The sequence below is a fragment of the Microcebus murinus genome, chromosome 16 (genome assembly GCF_040939455.1).
Source record: "Microcebus murinus isolate Inina chromosome 16, M.murinus_Inina_mat1.0, whole genome shotgun sequence".
NCBI lineage: Eukaryota > Metazoa > Chordata > Mammalia > Primates > Cheirogaleidae > Microcebus > Microcebus murinus.
In genome coordinates this window covers 67,924,186-67,938,028 of record NC_134119.1, presented here as the reverse complement: position 1 = coordinate 67,938,028, position 13,843 = coordinate 67,924,186, and the positions used below count along the sequence as shown (strand labels likewise).

Here is a 13,843-nt window from a genome sequence, read left to right as displayed (position 1 = left end):
GCAGGAGGATCGCTTGAGCCCAGGAGATTGAGGTTGCTGTGAGCTAGGCTGACGCCAGGGCACTCACTCTAGCCTGTGCAACAAAGCGAGACTCTGTCTCAAAAAAAAATAAAAAAATTAAAAAAAAAAGAATGCCCCTTAGCCCCGCCATGAAGTCTTTATTGTCCTGCTAAAAAATACCAAGGGAAATACCTGCTATACTATGTCCCCTAGAACCACCGAAGTGTCCTACGGGCTGCTGTGAAAATTACCCCAGGTTTTCTTTACAAGTCCTGGGATCCTACTTTAGCACGGCCGTCCACCAGGCGACACTGTATTATTTAATAGTTTCCTGTTGCTGCTGCAATGAATTGCCACAAACTAAGTGACTTAAAACAGATTTACTAGCACGCAGTTCTCAAGGTCAGAAGTCTAAAGCGGGTCTGCAGGGCTGTGCTCCTTCTGGCCATCCCAGGGCAGAATCGTTTCCTGGCCTTTTCCACCTTCTAGGGGCCACCGCAGTCCTGGGCCTCCTCCATCTCCCAAGCCAGCAGTGCCTTGTCTTCCGCCTCGCTCAAAGGACCTTTGTGATGATGTTTAGGGCCACCTGGATAACCCAGGATCCTCTCCCCAGCTCAAGATTGTTAACCTAATCACATCTAATCACAGGCCAAGTCCCTTGTACCATGAGCGGTAACAGTCTCAGGTGTTGGGGATCAGGGTGAGGATGTCTTTGGGGACCATGAGTCAGTCCCCCTGCCCACCCAGCGTGCCTTCCCTGGCCCCCGCTCTGATCTCTTCTCCTTCCTGTTGTAACGGCCTCACGCTGCAGCCAGGAGGCCTCTCAGTGACTTCCCCACGTGGCCTCCTTCTTGCTACAAAAGCAAAAGGCCTCCAGGCCCCTTAATGCCACCCTGGGAGTCCCTTCTAGCCACCTGGAGTCCTGCCATGTCTTCACGGCCCAGTTACAGCATTTCTATCATATCCTCAGGGTCATGCTCTAATGGTCCCTGACTATACCCTCTCCCCTGTCCCCAGGGCTCTGTTAGAACACCCTGAGACTGTCACCTGGGCTCCCCGAGAATCCTGCTGTAATGTCCTCAGAGACTCACTACAGCCCATTAGGAAGCCCATGGCAGGACCAGCTACACAGTCTGTGGGGCCGCCTGGTGCAAAACGAAAATGTGGGTCCCTCTCTGTTCCATTTTCAGGACAGTTCCAGCAGAGCATCACACCACGCGCTGGTCCCTTCCGATCCACCCCACAGACTGCAAGGGGAACTCGCCCTTGAAGCGGGCCTGGGCCCTGGCGCCTGTGTGCCACAAATGCCCCAGGCAGCTCTGAGCTGTGGTCGTGGAGCCACCTTAACCTCCACCCCTCCCCTCCGCACTTACACTTAGGGCCCCTACCGACTCCGGAGACAAGCGACCGGAGTTCAAAACTGCAAATCCTGACTCTTCCGGGTCTGCCTCTCGGATCCTTGGTTTCCTTTTCATGTCTGTACCAGCCACACAGAAAGCCTTAGTTTCTTTATCTGTAAAATGGGGATAATAATTGTGCCTATCTTGTTAGAGAGGCTTCAGCAGGACAAAGGCCTGGCACAGGGCGCGCAGGGCACACAGGGCATCTGTAGTGGCACCTATTCCACTCAATGTCCCCCCCAGCCAAGCTGGGTCCCCAGGGGTCCCACTGGTTCATGGGGTCTCAGAGACCAGGCTGTGGATCGGTCTTGCTCACTCACGCACCTGTTCCCAGGGAACAGGACAATAAATATTTGTAGAATGGGCAGGGCGCGGTGGCTCACGCCTGTAATCCTAGCACTCTGGGAGGCTGAGGCAGGAGGATCGCTCAAGGTCAGGAGTTTGAAACCAGCCTGAGCAAGAGTGAGACCCCGTCTCTACTATAAATAGAAAGAAATTAATTGGCCATCTAAAAATATATATAGAAAAAATTAGTCGGGCATGGTGGCACACGCCTGTAGTCCCAGCTTCTTGAGAGGCTGAGGCAGGAGGATCCCTTGACCCCAGGAGTTTGAGGTTGCTGTGAGCTAGGCTGCACCACGGCACTCACTCTAGCCCAGGCAACAAAGTGAGACTCTGTCTCAAAAAAAAAAAAAAAAAGAATTTGTAGAATGAATGAAGGCAAGAATGAATGACCTGGGCTGACTTGATATGCCCCTACAGCTCTTCTAGAATGTTCTTGGTGCCCTGCTAGATGTTCTGGCAGAATCTATACTCACCCCTGAATCATCCGTGGGTCTCTGTTATGATATATAATAGAGCTGGGACCCTCTATTAGGTTATTAAGTACAAAATGTCTAATTTCCTTAAGTACTAAGTTTGACAGTGATATCTCTGGCATTTCACTTTGTCTTATTTCTATTGTGAAGGTGCATCCTCATTCTGTTTTTTTGTTTTTTTTTTTTGAGACAGAGTCTCACTTTGTCGCCCAGGCTAGAGTGAGTGCCCTGGCGTCAGCCTAGCTCACAGCAACCTCAAACTCCTGGGCTCAAGCGATCCTCCTGCCTCAGCCTCCCGAGTAGCTGGGACTACAGGCATGCGCCACCATGCCCGGCTAATTTTGTCTATATATATTAGTTGGCCAATTAATTTCTTTCTATTTTTAGTAGAGACGGGGGTCTCGCTCTCGCTCAGGCTGGTTTTGAACTCCTGACCTCGAGCAATCTGCCTGCCTTGGCCTCCCAGAGTGCTAGGATTACAGGCGTGAGCCACCGCGCCCGGCCTCAAAAATTTTTTAGAGCAATGGATAAGTAAAAAATCCATGCGATTTTTGAATGCAAGTTCTGTCATGGAACCCATGCAGTGCAGACAGCTAGAAATATCAATGAGGTGTTCGGGAAGGATGTGGCTAATGAACGCACAGTACATCGATGGTTTGAGAAGTTCCCTTCTGATGATTTTAATCTTGAAAATGAGCCACATGGGCGACCTGAGACCAAGGTGGATAATGATAAGCTGAAAGCTATAGTGGAAGCGAATCCACCTTAACCTACATGTGAATTAGCAGCAAGGTTTGACGTTACTATTCCAACAATATTGGACCATTTGAAACAAATGGGCAAGGTAAGAAGCTGCATAGATGGGTACTGCATGAATTAAAAAGTGTCAGAAGAGACCGGGCGCGGTGGCTCACGCCTGTAATCCTAGCACTCTGGGAGGCCGAGGCGGGTGGATCGCTCAAGGTCAGGAGTTCGAAACCAGCCTGAACAACGGCGAGACCCCGTCTCTACTAAAAATAGAAAGAAATTAATTGGCCAACTAAAAATATAGAAAAAATTAGCCGGGCATGATGGTGCATGCCTGTAGTCCCAGCTACTTGGGAGGTTGAGGCAGGAGGATCGCTTGAGCCCAGGAGTGTGAGGTTGCTGTGAGCTAGGCTGACGCCACGGCACTCACTCTATCCCGAGCAACAGAGTGAGACTCAAAAAAAAAAAAAGAAAAAAGAAAAAAAAGTGTCCGAAGAGAAAACCTCTGGAAGTTTGCCTTTCTTTGCTGTCACGACATGAAGATGAGCCATTTCTACACCACATGTGATGGACAATGGATTCTTTTTGACAATTGCAAGTGTTCAGCACAATGGTTGGATAAAGATGTCCAAAACTGAATATTCATCAAAAAAAAGCTAATGGTGTCTGTTTGGTGGTCCAGCGCTGGCATTATCCACTACAGCTTGGTCAATTGATACAGTGTGTGTTTATTGCAACCAACTGGATGAAATGATGAGGATGCATGCGATTAAGCAGCTGAAATTGGTCAGTAGAGACAAGCCAATCTTCTTGCAAGACAGCACTTGATCACATGTTGCACAAACAATGCTGCTCAAACTACAGCAGCAGGACTTGGAAACTCTCTGTCATCCACCGTATTCACCAGATCTTGCACCAAATGACTACCACTTCTTCCCAGCTTTGGACTTCTTGCAAGGAAAAATATTCAATTCTTAACAAGCTGTGGAAAACACCTTTCCCAATTTCATCACCACTCACTCTTCAGTCTTCTTCGTTGCTTACTGGCCCAAACAAGCTACCACTAAGATGGCAAAACTGTGTGGATAGTCTGGGCACATACTTTAATTAATTGGACTGCTTCTTGTTTGAGATATAATAAACTACACTTTTGATCCCAAATCGGACATTTTTATAAAACCCAATGAATAAGATGGGAAAAGAGAAAAAGAAGGAAAAAAACAAAAACAATAATAAAACCCAAATCGGACATTTCATATTTAACACATAGACTACAACACTAGAAAAAAATCCTTTTCCTTGGGTCCATGGTTTTTTTTTTTTTTTCCGGCATATTATGGGGTGGGTCCATGGTGTTTTATTATGAAAATAGAATAAAAAGTTCAAAAACAAAATGAACCTTTCTAATTTAATGAAACATTTGTTATTTTTTATTGTTCTCTGCATGTGCGTTATATGCAACTTGAAAAATAGCTCTTGGCTCCCAAGATGAAGAGACGTGAATTACGTATACTTCACAAGGCACCCTGTATCATACAGGGCTATAATGTAACTTGGGTATTGCAACCATATAATATCAACAGAGCCTGTTACAAGACCCTGAGGTCCTGCTATGATAATAATTCACAAGAGGCTGCAACAATGACCTCCAGCATGGCTGTGACATACTGCCATCGGGTGCGGTGACAGGGGCAGGGCCATAACACGATATGCTACAACCAAGACCTGCCCTGTTTGCATGTGATGGGCCTCATGCCTGCTGTCCCTGTATACCCAGGACCCTGCTACAAAACCTGCCTGAAACTAATATGCCTGTGTCATGGCCAATGCCACTGGGCCCCCTATAATAGGCATGCAACAGAATATTCTAGAAGCATGTTAAAATAGTCTCAATAGCCTGTGACAGGCCAGGTGCGGTGGCTCACGCCGGTAATCCTAGCACTCTGGGAGGCCGAGGCGGGCGGATTGCTTGAGGTCAGGAGTTCGAGACCAGCCTGAGCAAGAGTGAGACCCCATCTGTACTATAAATAGAAACAAATTATTTGGCCAACTAATACATACAGAAAAATTAGCCAGGCATGGTGGTGCATGCCTGTAGTCCCAGCTACTTGGGAGGCTGAGGCAGGAGGATTGCTTGAGCCCAGGAGTTTTGAGGTTGCTGTGAGCTAGGCTGATGCCACAGCACTCACTCTAGCCTGGGCAACAAAGCGAGACTCTGTCTCAAAAAAAAAAAAAAAAGCCTGTGACAAACTATTAGGGCTTGCTGTAATAGACCCACAATGTGTAATAGATTCCACAACCACACAATACTTCTGGGGCCACCTTGTCCTTAGGCCTGCCCAAAGGGACTCATGCCTGTACATAACATGACACCATTGAGCCTTTAATAATAGGCTGAGGGCCTGGCATAATCACTTCCCTAAGTATCACTTATCAGAACTGGTTCCACCCCGTTATACACAAGCACATCACATCCTCCTGGCAGGCAGGGAGGCAAGGACTTGCTTTACAGACTATGGCATCTGGGCTGGGCTCACAGCTCCCTTATTCAGCGCCCTGAAGCCTAGTGGTCAGGTCTGCCCAGAGAGAATGTGGGAGTTTCACATTAAACTAATTCATCCAGGCCTGTGCGCTGGCTCACGCCTATAATCCTGGCACTTTGGGAGGCCAGGAGTTTGAGACCAGCCTTGGCAATAGTGAGACCCCGTCTTTACAAAAAATACAAAAATTAGCTGGGCGAGGTGGCTGGAGCCTGTAGTCCCAGCTACTCAGGAGGCTGAAGCAGGAGGATGGCTTGAGCCCAGGAGTTTGAGGCTGCAGTGAGCAATGATGATGCCCTGGCGGCAGAACTAGACCTTGTCTTAAAAAAAACAAAAAACAGGCCAGGTGCAGTGGCTCACGCCTGTAATCCTAGCACTCTGGGAGGAGGATTGCTCAAGAGGTCAGGATTTGGAAACCAGCCTGAGCAAGAGCCAGACCCCATCTCTACTATAAACAGAAACAAATTAATTGGCCAACTAGTATACATAGAAAAAATTAGCTGGGCATTATGGCGCATGCCTGTAGTCCCAGCTACTCGGAAGGCTGAGGCAGAAGGATCGCTTGAGCCCAGGAGTGTGAGGTTGCTGTGAGCTAGGCTGACGCCACAGTACTCTAGCTCGGGCAACAGAGTGAGACTGTCCAAAAAAATTCATTCACTCGACATGCTCCATTCCTGGAGCGTTTGTATGTTCTAGCGCAGGGGGTGAAAGATCCCAGCCCTCCCAGAGAAAATAAGCAGTGCCACACACTATCTGCCCAATACAGACGAGGGAGGAGGTTTTACCTGTCCAGCAGGTCCATAATGCAGGGAAGGGTGACCTGAAGGTTGCAGGTTTGGCCAAGTAGAAATCGGTTGGTGCAGATTAAAGACAGACAGCGAGGGAGGGAGCTGCTTGGAAAGCTGGGATTAGAGTTTCCAAGCAGAAGGAACAGTCTGTGCAGAGGCTCAGAGGAGCGGCAGGGCTGGTGGGCGCTGGGGATGGAAGGGCATGAGCAGGGCGAGAGCGGGTGGGAGGCGCAGGCAGAGGGGAAGTGTGAGGCTGTGATTCAGATCTAGGGACTGTATTTCCTGCAGTTGTCACACAACTGTGAGAGCTGCCACCCCATTCTTCAGGTGAAAGAACAGCCCAAGGGTCCCAGAGGGGGGGTCTTTCTCCTTGGTCTTCGCAACCCACCAGGCCCCAGAGGTCCTTCGCCAACCACACCCCAGCACCATGGAAACACCCCAACAACCGCTGGGGAGGAGACAGGGGAGCTGGGCTGTTGTTGTGGTAAACACAGCGGGCCCCACCCCAACGGAAACACCTGTGGCCGGAGGGTGGCCTCAGATCCTACTCTGAGTCTCCACCCCCTCCCTCTAGGGTCTCTGTCCCCCCCCATCTCTAAGCCCCCAGCACAGGGTGGGGCGGGCTTGCAGGCTCAGAAACTCTGGGCGGTGGCCCCTTCTGACCTGCCCCTGCCCCTTCCTGTCTTCTTTGATGCACCCCACTTCCTCTGGCAGGAACCCCCGCCCTCCCCTGGGTAAAAGGCAGAGGCCGGGCCTACGGAAGGCAGCGTCCCTGGAAGCAGCAGCAGCTCCTCTCCTCATGGCCCTGTCTCCCAACCCTTGTACCAGTGCTGCCCTCAGACCCTGGTACGGGCGTGGGGGGCAGGGACCTGGGGACCCCAGCACCAGCAGGTCCAAAGGCGAGGTCAGCGGGACTCCAGCATCTATCTCTGCACCTCCACTTCTGCTGGGCTCAGATGCAGGTCTCACCCCTCCGGGTACCCCAAATCCTTGCCTCCCTCCGTCTCTCGTAAGTTTCCAGAGTCTGCCTCTGTTGCACTCCTGCCCATCCTACTACTGGCCCTGTCACCCCTCTTGTCATCCTCATCCCACCTGGGTGTGATGCCCAGGGCTCACCTGTTTCTATGGTACCTGCCTCTCCTTGTGCCCAGACTGCCTAACTCTGCAGGTGACACTCAAGGGCCCCCTGCCAGAGTCAGCCCGTCCCCTCTTCTCAAGCCCCCACCTCTCCAGCTTGTGTGGGTCAGCTCAACCCTGGGGGCTTCCTGCCCATTGCCCAGCAGCACACCCCAGGCACCGCAGGGGTGGCTTCCAGGCTGGCTCCTACTTGGCCTCACTATGCCACCTGCCCGCAATACCAATTTCCTTACTGAGATTTTGAGGCAGGCATGCAGTTAAGTTTCCAGCTGAGACCTGGAACTCAGATTCTCATGGGACTCTGGGAGGAGCATGTGCCCCCTCCTAGGTGTTCCCTCATCTGTAAATGGGTATGATACCCTGCTTGGTGTCCCGGCCCCACTCCTTGGCTGTCAGGGGAACAGGATGAAGTCAAGATGCTGAGAACGCATCAACCCCACCTGACTCCAGTGAGCTAAGTATGGCCCACGACCCACAACACGGGTCGCTGCTGCTTCCTCCCTCCCCACCCAGGGACTAGACCAGAGCCTGGGACCCAGGGGGTTCCGCCCTCACTCACTTCCTCCCCAGAGATTTGGGGGGTGGAGGAACAGCGCAACACCAGGTAGATCAGCCTTATTCAGACACCAAGGTGACATGGACCAAAAAAGGAGACCCAAAGAGAGGGGCACCATCTTAATTCCGTTTGCACTGTCATCACCCAGAGATGAGGGCAGACAGAAGGAAGGAACTGGGGCCTGTTCCCATCCCTGCTCCCCCAGAGAATGAGAGCCTCCTCTTCCACTCAGCCCTGCTCAATGCCCAGGGACAACCGCTCCCTCTGGTAAAGGTCCAGAGATCCCACATCTGGCCTATGAATGAGAAAATAACTTTATTTCGTTTTGGGGAGTGGGCAGATATCCAGTCTCAGAACTTCTGGAACTGCTTCTTGGTGCCGGCAGCCTTGGTGACCTTGAGCACGTTGAAGCGCACCGTCTTGCTCAGGGGCCGGCACTCGCCCACTGTGACAATGTCGCCAATCTGGACGTCCCTGTGGAGACAGGTAGGGGCTGTGTCCTCAGGAGGGGCCACCCCAGCAGACCCTCCCTTCACCAGACTGAGGGCTCCCTGCTTTGGCTTCAAACTCCAACCACGCTCCAGTTGCTTGTCATTTATTGAGCACAAAGTATGTGCAAGGCACTGAGCTCAAGGCTGTAGACACAGAGCAGGCTTGGAGGCTCCCAAGGATGGTTCCCAGCCTCCTCACTCCCTCCCCCCGTGCTAGCAGCCCGTCAGGTCCCTTATCAGAATCAGTTTAGGCCACCCTGCTGCTCTGCCCATACAACTCCCCATCTTGATCCCAAGTCCCCTATGCGGCCCATCAGCTGTCCCATCACCCAGCACGTTTCCATTTGGCCCACTGTTGGGCAACCTCCCTGCTAGATGTTCCCTGCTCTTGGGGAGCAGCACTGTGCCCCTTGCTTACCACTGAAGCCCCAGTGTCTAACAGCAGGCCTAGCAGTGAGTAATACGAAACATGCCAAACAAACAGGCATTTAGTTTTAATCATTTCTGAGGTTCCCATCTAGTATAAGATACTCTAATCTTTGGGTTCCAAGACTTCTGACTCCTACAGGGTGAGCATCCCTAGTCTGAAAATCCAGATTCTGAAACTTTTTGAGTACTGACACGACAGCTTTGCTTTCTGACGGTTTAATGGAAACGAATTCGTTTCATGTACAAAATTATTGAAAACATCATTTAACCAAGGCGGGCAGATTGCTTGAGGTTAGGAGTTTAAAATCAGCTTGAGCAAGAGCAAGACCCTGTCTCTACTAAAAATAGAAAGAAACTAATTGGCCAACTAAAAATATGTAGAAAAAATTAGCCGGGCATGGTGACACATGCCTGTAGTCCCAGCTACTCGGGAGGCTGAGGCAGGAGGATCACTTGAGCCCAGGAGTTGAGGTTGCTGTGAGCTAGGCTGACGCCACGGCACTCTGGCCTGGGCAACAGAGTGAGACTCTGTCTCAAAAAAAGAAAAACAAAAACACAAAAAAATGTCAATTAAGGGGCATAAAGTAGTATAATGGACATTGCAGGCTTAGAAGGGGTAAGGGGAGGATGGGGTGAGGGAAGAAAAACTTTCAATCAGATGCAATATGCACTATTCAAGTGATGGGTACATCAAAAACCCATACATCGCCATGATACAATTCTGCAATGTAACCAAAAACTATCTGTATCTCTAAATCTACTGAAAAATTTAAAAATAAAAAAATCCCACATTGTATGAAATTATCTCCAGATTATATGTATAAGATGTACATGAAACATAAATGAATTTCATATTTAGATTTAGGTTCCATCCCCAAGATATCTCATTATGTATATGCAAACATTTGAAAATCCTAAAAAATTGGAAACACGGTTCCCAAGCCTTTCCGATAAGAGATACTCAACTGTTCCAGGACAGAAAAATGAACAAATAATATAAAAGAAAAAAAATTTACGAAAACACAAAACAAAACAAAAGATAGTCAACTGTAGAACATTGACTCTGAGGAACACGTGATATATAAAAACCCCAGGATTCTGGGGGCTTGCAAGAAATGCCACCCCAGTTACTCCTTCAGCTGGCCTCCAAATCTGGAAAATGAAGGCTGGGAGGGTGGCTTGGGCTACCCGAGGGGCTACTGTGCTCACCTGAAGCAGGGGGACAGGTGCACAGACATGTTCTTGTGGCGCTTCTCAAAGCGATTGTACTTGCGGATGTAGTGGAGATAGTCTCGGCGGATGACAATGGTTCTCTGCATCTTCATCTTGGTCACCACACCTGGGAAGAAGAGACAGATCATGGGTCAGACCCCACGAGAAAGAGAGCCAGGATAACCCAGGGCATGTTGAGAATCAGAAGCTGCTAAAGTGGGGACCCCAAGAAACCCAGTTGCTGGCATCAGTTTTACCAAGTGGCTTCCTCAGCAGTGCCCGTGGTGGGCATCTGAAGACCATCGTGAAAACAGACATCATCTGCCACCAGTGTCCCTAGACCCAGAAGTTTGCATTTCCCACCCCTTCCCTCACCCAGGCCCCAGAACTCCTCACTCACCAGACAGGATTCGCCCTCGGATGGAGACGTTACCAGTGAAGGGGCATTTCTTGTCAATGTAGGTGCCCTCAATGGCCTGAAGAGATGAGAAAAACAAGGGTGAGCCGGTGCCTGAAAAGAACTGGGGGCGTGGTCTCAGGGAAACAAACTACAATTCCCAGCAGTCCCCAGGAAAGCCACTCAGATGAGGGCAGAGAAACTCTCTGCTTGGGCACATGTGTAGGGACACAGTGATCCCATTCTTTCTTCTGAGTGTCCCAGCACCTCTTTGGGAGTCTTGAAGCCCAGACCGATGTTCTTGTAGTACCGAGGGAGCTTCTCCTTGCCAGTTTCTCCCAGCAGGACCCTCTTCTTGTTTTGGAAGATGGTCGGCTGCTTTTGGTAGGCACGCTCTGTCTACAGGGATGAAGAGGGAGCTGGTAAGTTCGGAGAAGGCAGCTACGTGGTCTGGAGATCTTCCCGGATCCTCCCTGACCCCATACTGCACACCATTTACTCTGATACGGTGGCCTCCAAGGCCCAGTGCCCGAGAACGACCCTCTAAGACGACATCACCACCCCGCATTTGCCTATGATTCTGCTCTAAACGCGGAGTTATTACAGTTTGTATGTTCTAGAACACCTTGCACCGTCGGAAAGATTCATCCTTTAAACCACATTCGTTCCTCAAACACCCTGCGCACCTCGCAGCAAGGACTACTCTCCAAGACACGAGGTCACTCACTCAGGATTCACTCCTTATCTAATACACGAGGACTCAGAATTGAATACAACAAGCTCCCTAGCTTCGCCCTTACAACTCACGTTCCCACAGGATTAACCTTTAAGACCTGAGACCACCACCAAAAAAAAAATCACCTCTTAAACCGTGGATCTTAAGATTAACTCCTAAACGCCTGAGCCTCCATTAACGTGCGGAGCTCCCAGGATTTAGGAAGCGCTAATCTAGATTAACACAAAGCACAAGCCCTTCCGCCCCAGTGATTCCCTAGGAAACCGAAGAATTAGCCCCCAAACTGGGGTCTGGGGTCCTACTCCCCCAGAGGCGCCTCTGAAGCCCGGGGGAGACCCTGAAGCCTCAGTACCAGCCCCGAACCCGCACCTGAATGTCCGCCATCTTTCCGGCCGCCTGGAGAAAAGAAAGCGGAGGCGGCGTCCGGGTTTCCTTATCGACTGCGCAGGGGCTGGAGAGGAAGTGACGGAAGGGGCGGGTTAGCGCGGCTTTGGGCGGGGCCTCGAATGAGGCTTTGATTGACAGGCGGCCCTAACAGACGCGGCCCTGGCGGTGAAAGACTGACGGGAGCTCAGCGGTGGACACTATCTCGCGAGAGTCTGAAACCATTATTTCATCGGCCGGGATTCAGTCGGAAACGCGTGGCCAGCCTTGAGACCACTTGTATTATCGCGAGAGTCGTTGGGACGCTCTCATGTTTCTGCGGGGCGTGGATTCATGTGGGATTTGGGAACCGCGTGGCTGCGTTCCTTCAGCCTTCACCCCGCATGCGGCGGCGGCCATTTTTCTGTAGGGCGGGAGACCAGAGGGACCCAGGAGCATGTGCAGCGCCGCCGCCATCTTTGTGAGGGGCGTGTGCTGCCGCCAGATTTTAGAAGTTTAAGGAAAATTAGTCTTCTCTTTTCTCTCTCTCTCTCACTCTCTCTCTCTCTTTTGTTTTTTTAGTAGAGACTGGGTCTCGCTCTTGCTCAGGCTGGTCTCGATAGTCTTCTCTTATTTCCCATTTCATCCTTCTATTTTTCTATGACAGGGCTGTCTGACAGAACTTTTCGCGACGATGGAAATGTTCTACCTCTCCGCTGTCCGACGGGGTAGCAACTGGCACTTGGAGTGTAGCTTTTGCAATTGAGGACCTGAATTTTCAACTTTTAATTTTAAATAGCCATAAGTGGCACTGTGTTGAATAGCGCAAGTCTATAACTTAATTATTTTGTATATTCTTTTAAGAATTATCTATTTAAAGACAAGGTCTCGCTCTGTTGCTTGGGCTGGAGTGCTGTGGCGTCATCATAGCTCACAGCAACCTCAAACTCCTGGGACCAAACAATCCTCCTGCCTCAGCCTCCCCAGTAGCTGGAACTTATAGGTGGGTGCCACCATCCCCACTTAATTTTTCTCTCTCGCTGTTTTGTATTTTTTAGACACAGTAAGTGGACCATAGAACATCTTTTTTGTTGTTGTTGAGAAGAAGTCTCGCTCTTGCTCATTTTATATATTCTTACAAAACCAGGCTGGGCGTGGTGGCTCACGCCTGTAATTCTAGCACTCTGGGAGGCTGAGGCAGGAGGATCACTCAAGGTCAGGTGTTGGAAACCACCCTGAGCAAGAGCGAGACCCCGTCTCTACTAAAAATAGAAAGAAATTAGTCGGACAAGTAAAAATATATAGAAAAATTAGCCGGTCATGGTGGCGCATGCCTGTAGTCCCAGCTACTCAGGAGGCTGAGGCAGGAGGATCGCTTAGCCCCAGGAGTTTGAGGTTGCTGTGAGCTAGGTTGATGCCACGGCGGCACTCTAGCCCGGGCAACAGAGTGAGACTCTGTCTCAAAAAAAAAAAAAAAAAAAAAAAGATCAAAATCTCATGAAGCAATTGCCATATGTCAGGCATCCTGATGACAATCCAAGAATGATTCTGTTACTATTCCTATTTTATAGATGGGGCCCCTGAGACGCAGCTGCTTCAGGTTTTGCAGAAAGTGAGAGACTTGGGAGTCTTGACGCCCAGACCGATGCTCTTGTAGTACCGCAGAAGCTTCTCCTTGCCAGTTTCTCCCAACAGGACTCTTCTTGTTTTGAAAGATGATCGGCTGCTTTTGGTAGGCACATTCCGTCTAAGGGGATGAAGAGGGAAATGATGAGCTGGTAAACTGTGCGAGCAGGCAGCAACCTGGTGGGACTTTATCCTGCGTAATCTGGCTGGAGAATTCTTGATCACCTACGTACAAAGAAAGAACCCTTGAGTTCCTTTTCATGTTCGGCTCACAATTGTTGAGCATTAATTGTGTATCTGGCCTTGTGCTGGGCAGCAGTGGTGAAAAGCTGGTATCCCTAACCAACCCTCCACCTCTCTAGCTAGCTTGTTGCAAGATTTTCTTAATTTCTTTTCTTTTTTTTTTTGTATAGCCTGAGCAGCTGATCTTTTCTTTTTTTTTTGTGAAGACAGGGTCTTCTCTATGGTCCAGGCTAGATAAAGCGTACAGAGGTGTGATCACAGCTCACAGCTCACTGTAACTTCCAACTCCAAACTCCTGGGCTCAAGTCCGAGCAGCTAGGACTATAATTTTGCACCACCACACCTGGGTATTTTTTTGTA

General features: G+C 50.0%; 1 protein-coding gene and 1 non-coding gene across 2 annotated transcripts; both read right to left on the bottom strand.

The window, feature by feature from the left end:
* Positions 1–8,284: 8,284 nt before the first annotated feature.
* On the bottom strand, positions 8,285–11,714 carry RPS11 (ribosomal protein S11). The gene is made up of 5 exons (XM_012754304.3): positions 11,621–11,714; positions 10,783–10,914; positions 10,519–10,594; positions 10,116–10,245; positions 8,285–8,460 (listed from the first exon to the last, which is right to left on the bottom strand). The coding sequence occupies exons 1-5, from the start codon at positions 11,633–11,635 to the stop codon at positions 8,337–8,339; spliced, it is 477 nt and encodes a 158-aa protein (XP_012609758.1). The 5' UTR covers positions 11,636–11,714; the 3' UTR covers positions 8,285–8,336.
* On the bottom strand, positions 10,357–10,444 carry LOC142861496 (small nucleolar RNA SNORD35). The gene has a single exon (XR_012912721.1). It is a non-coding gene; the product is annotated as a small nucleolar RNA SNORD35 (small nucleolar RNA).
* Positions 11,715–13,843: the final 2,129 nt, after the last annotated feature.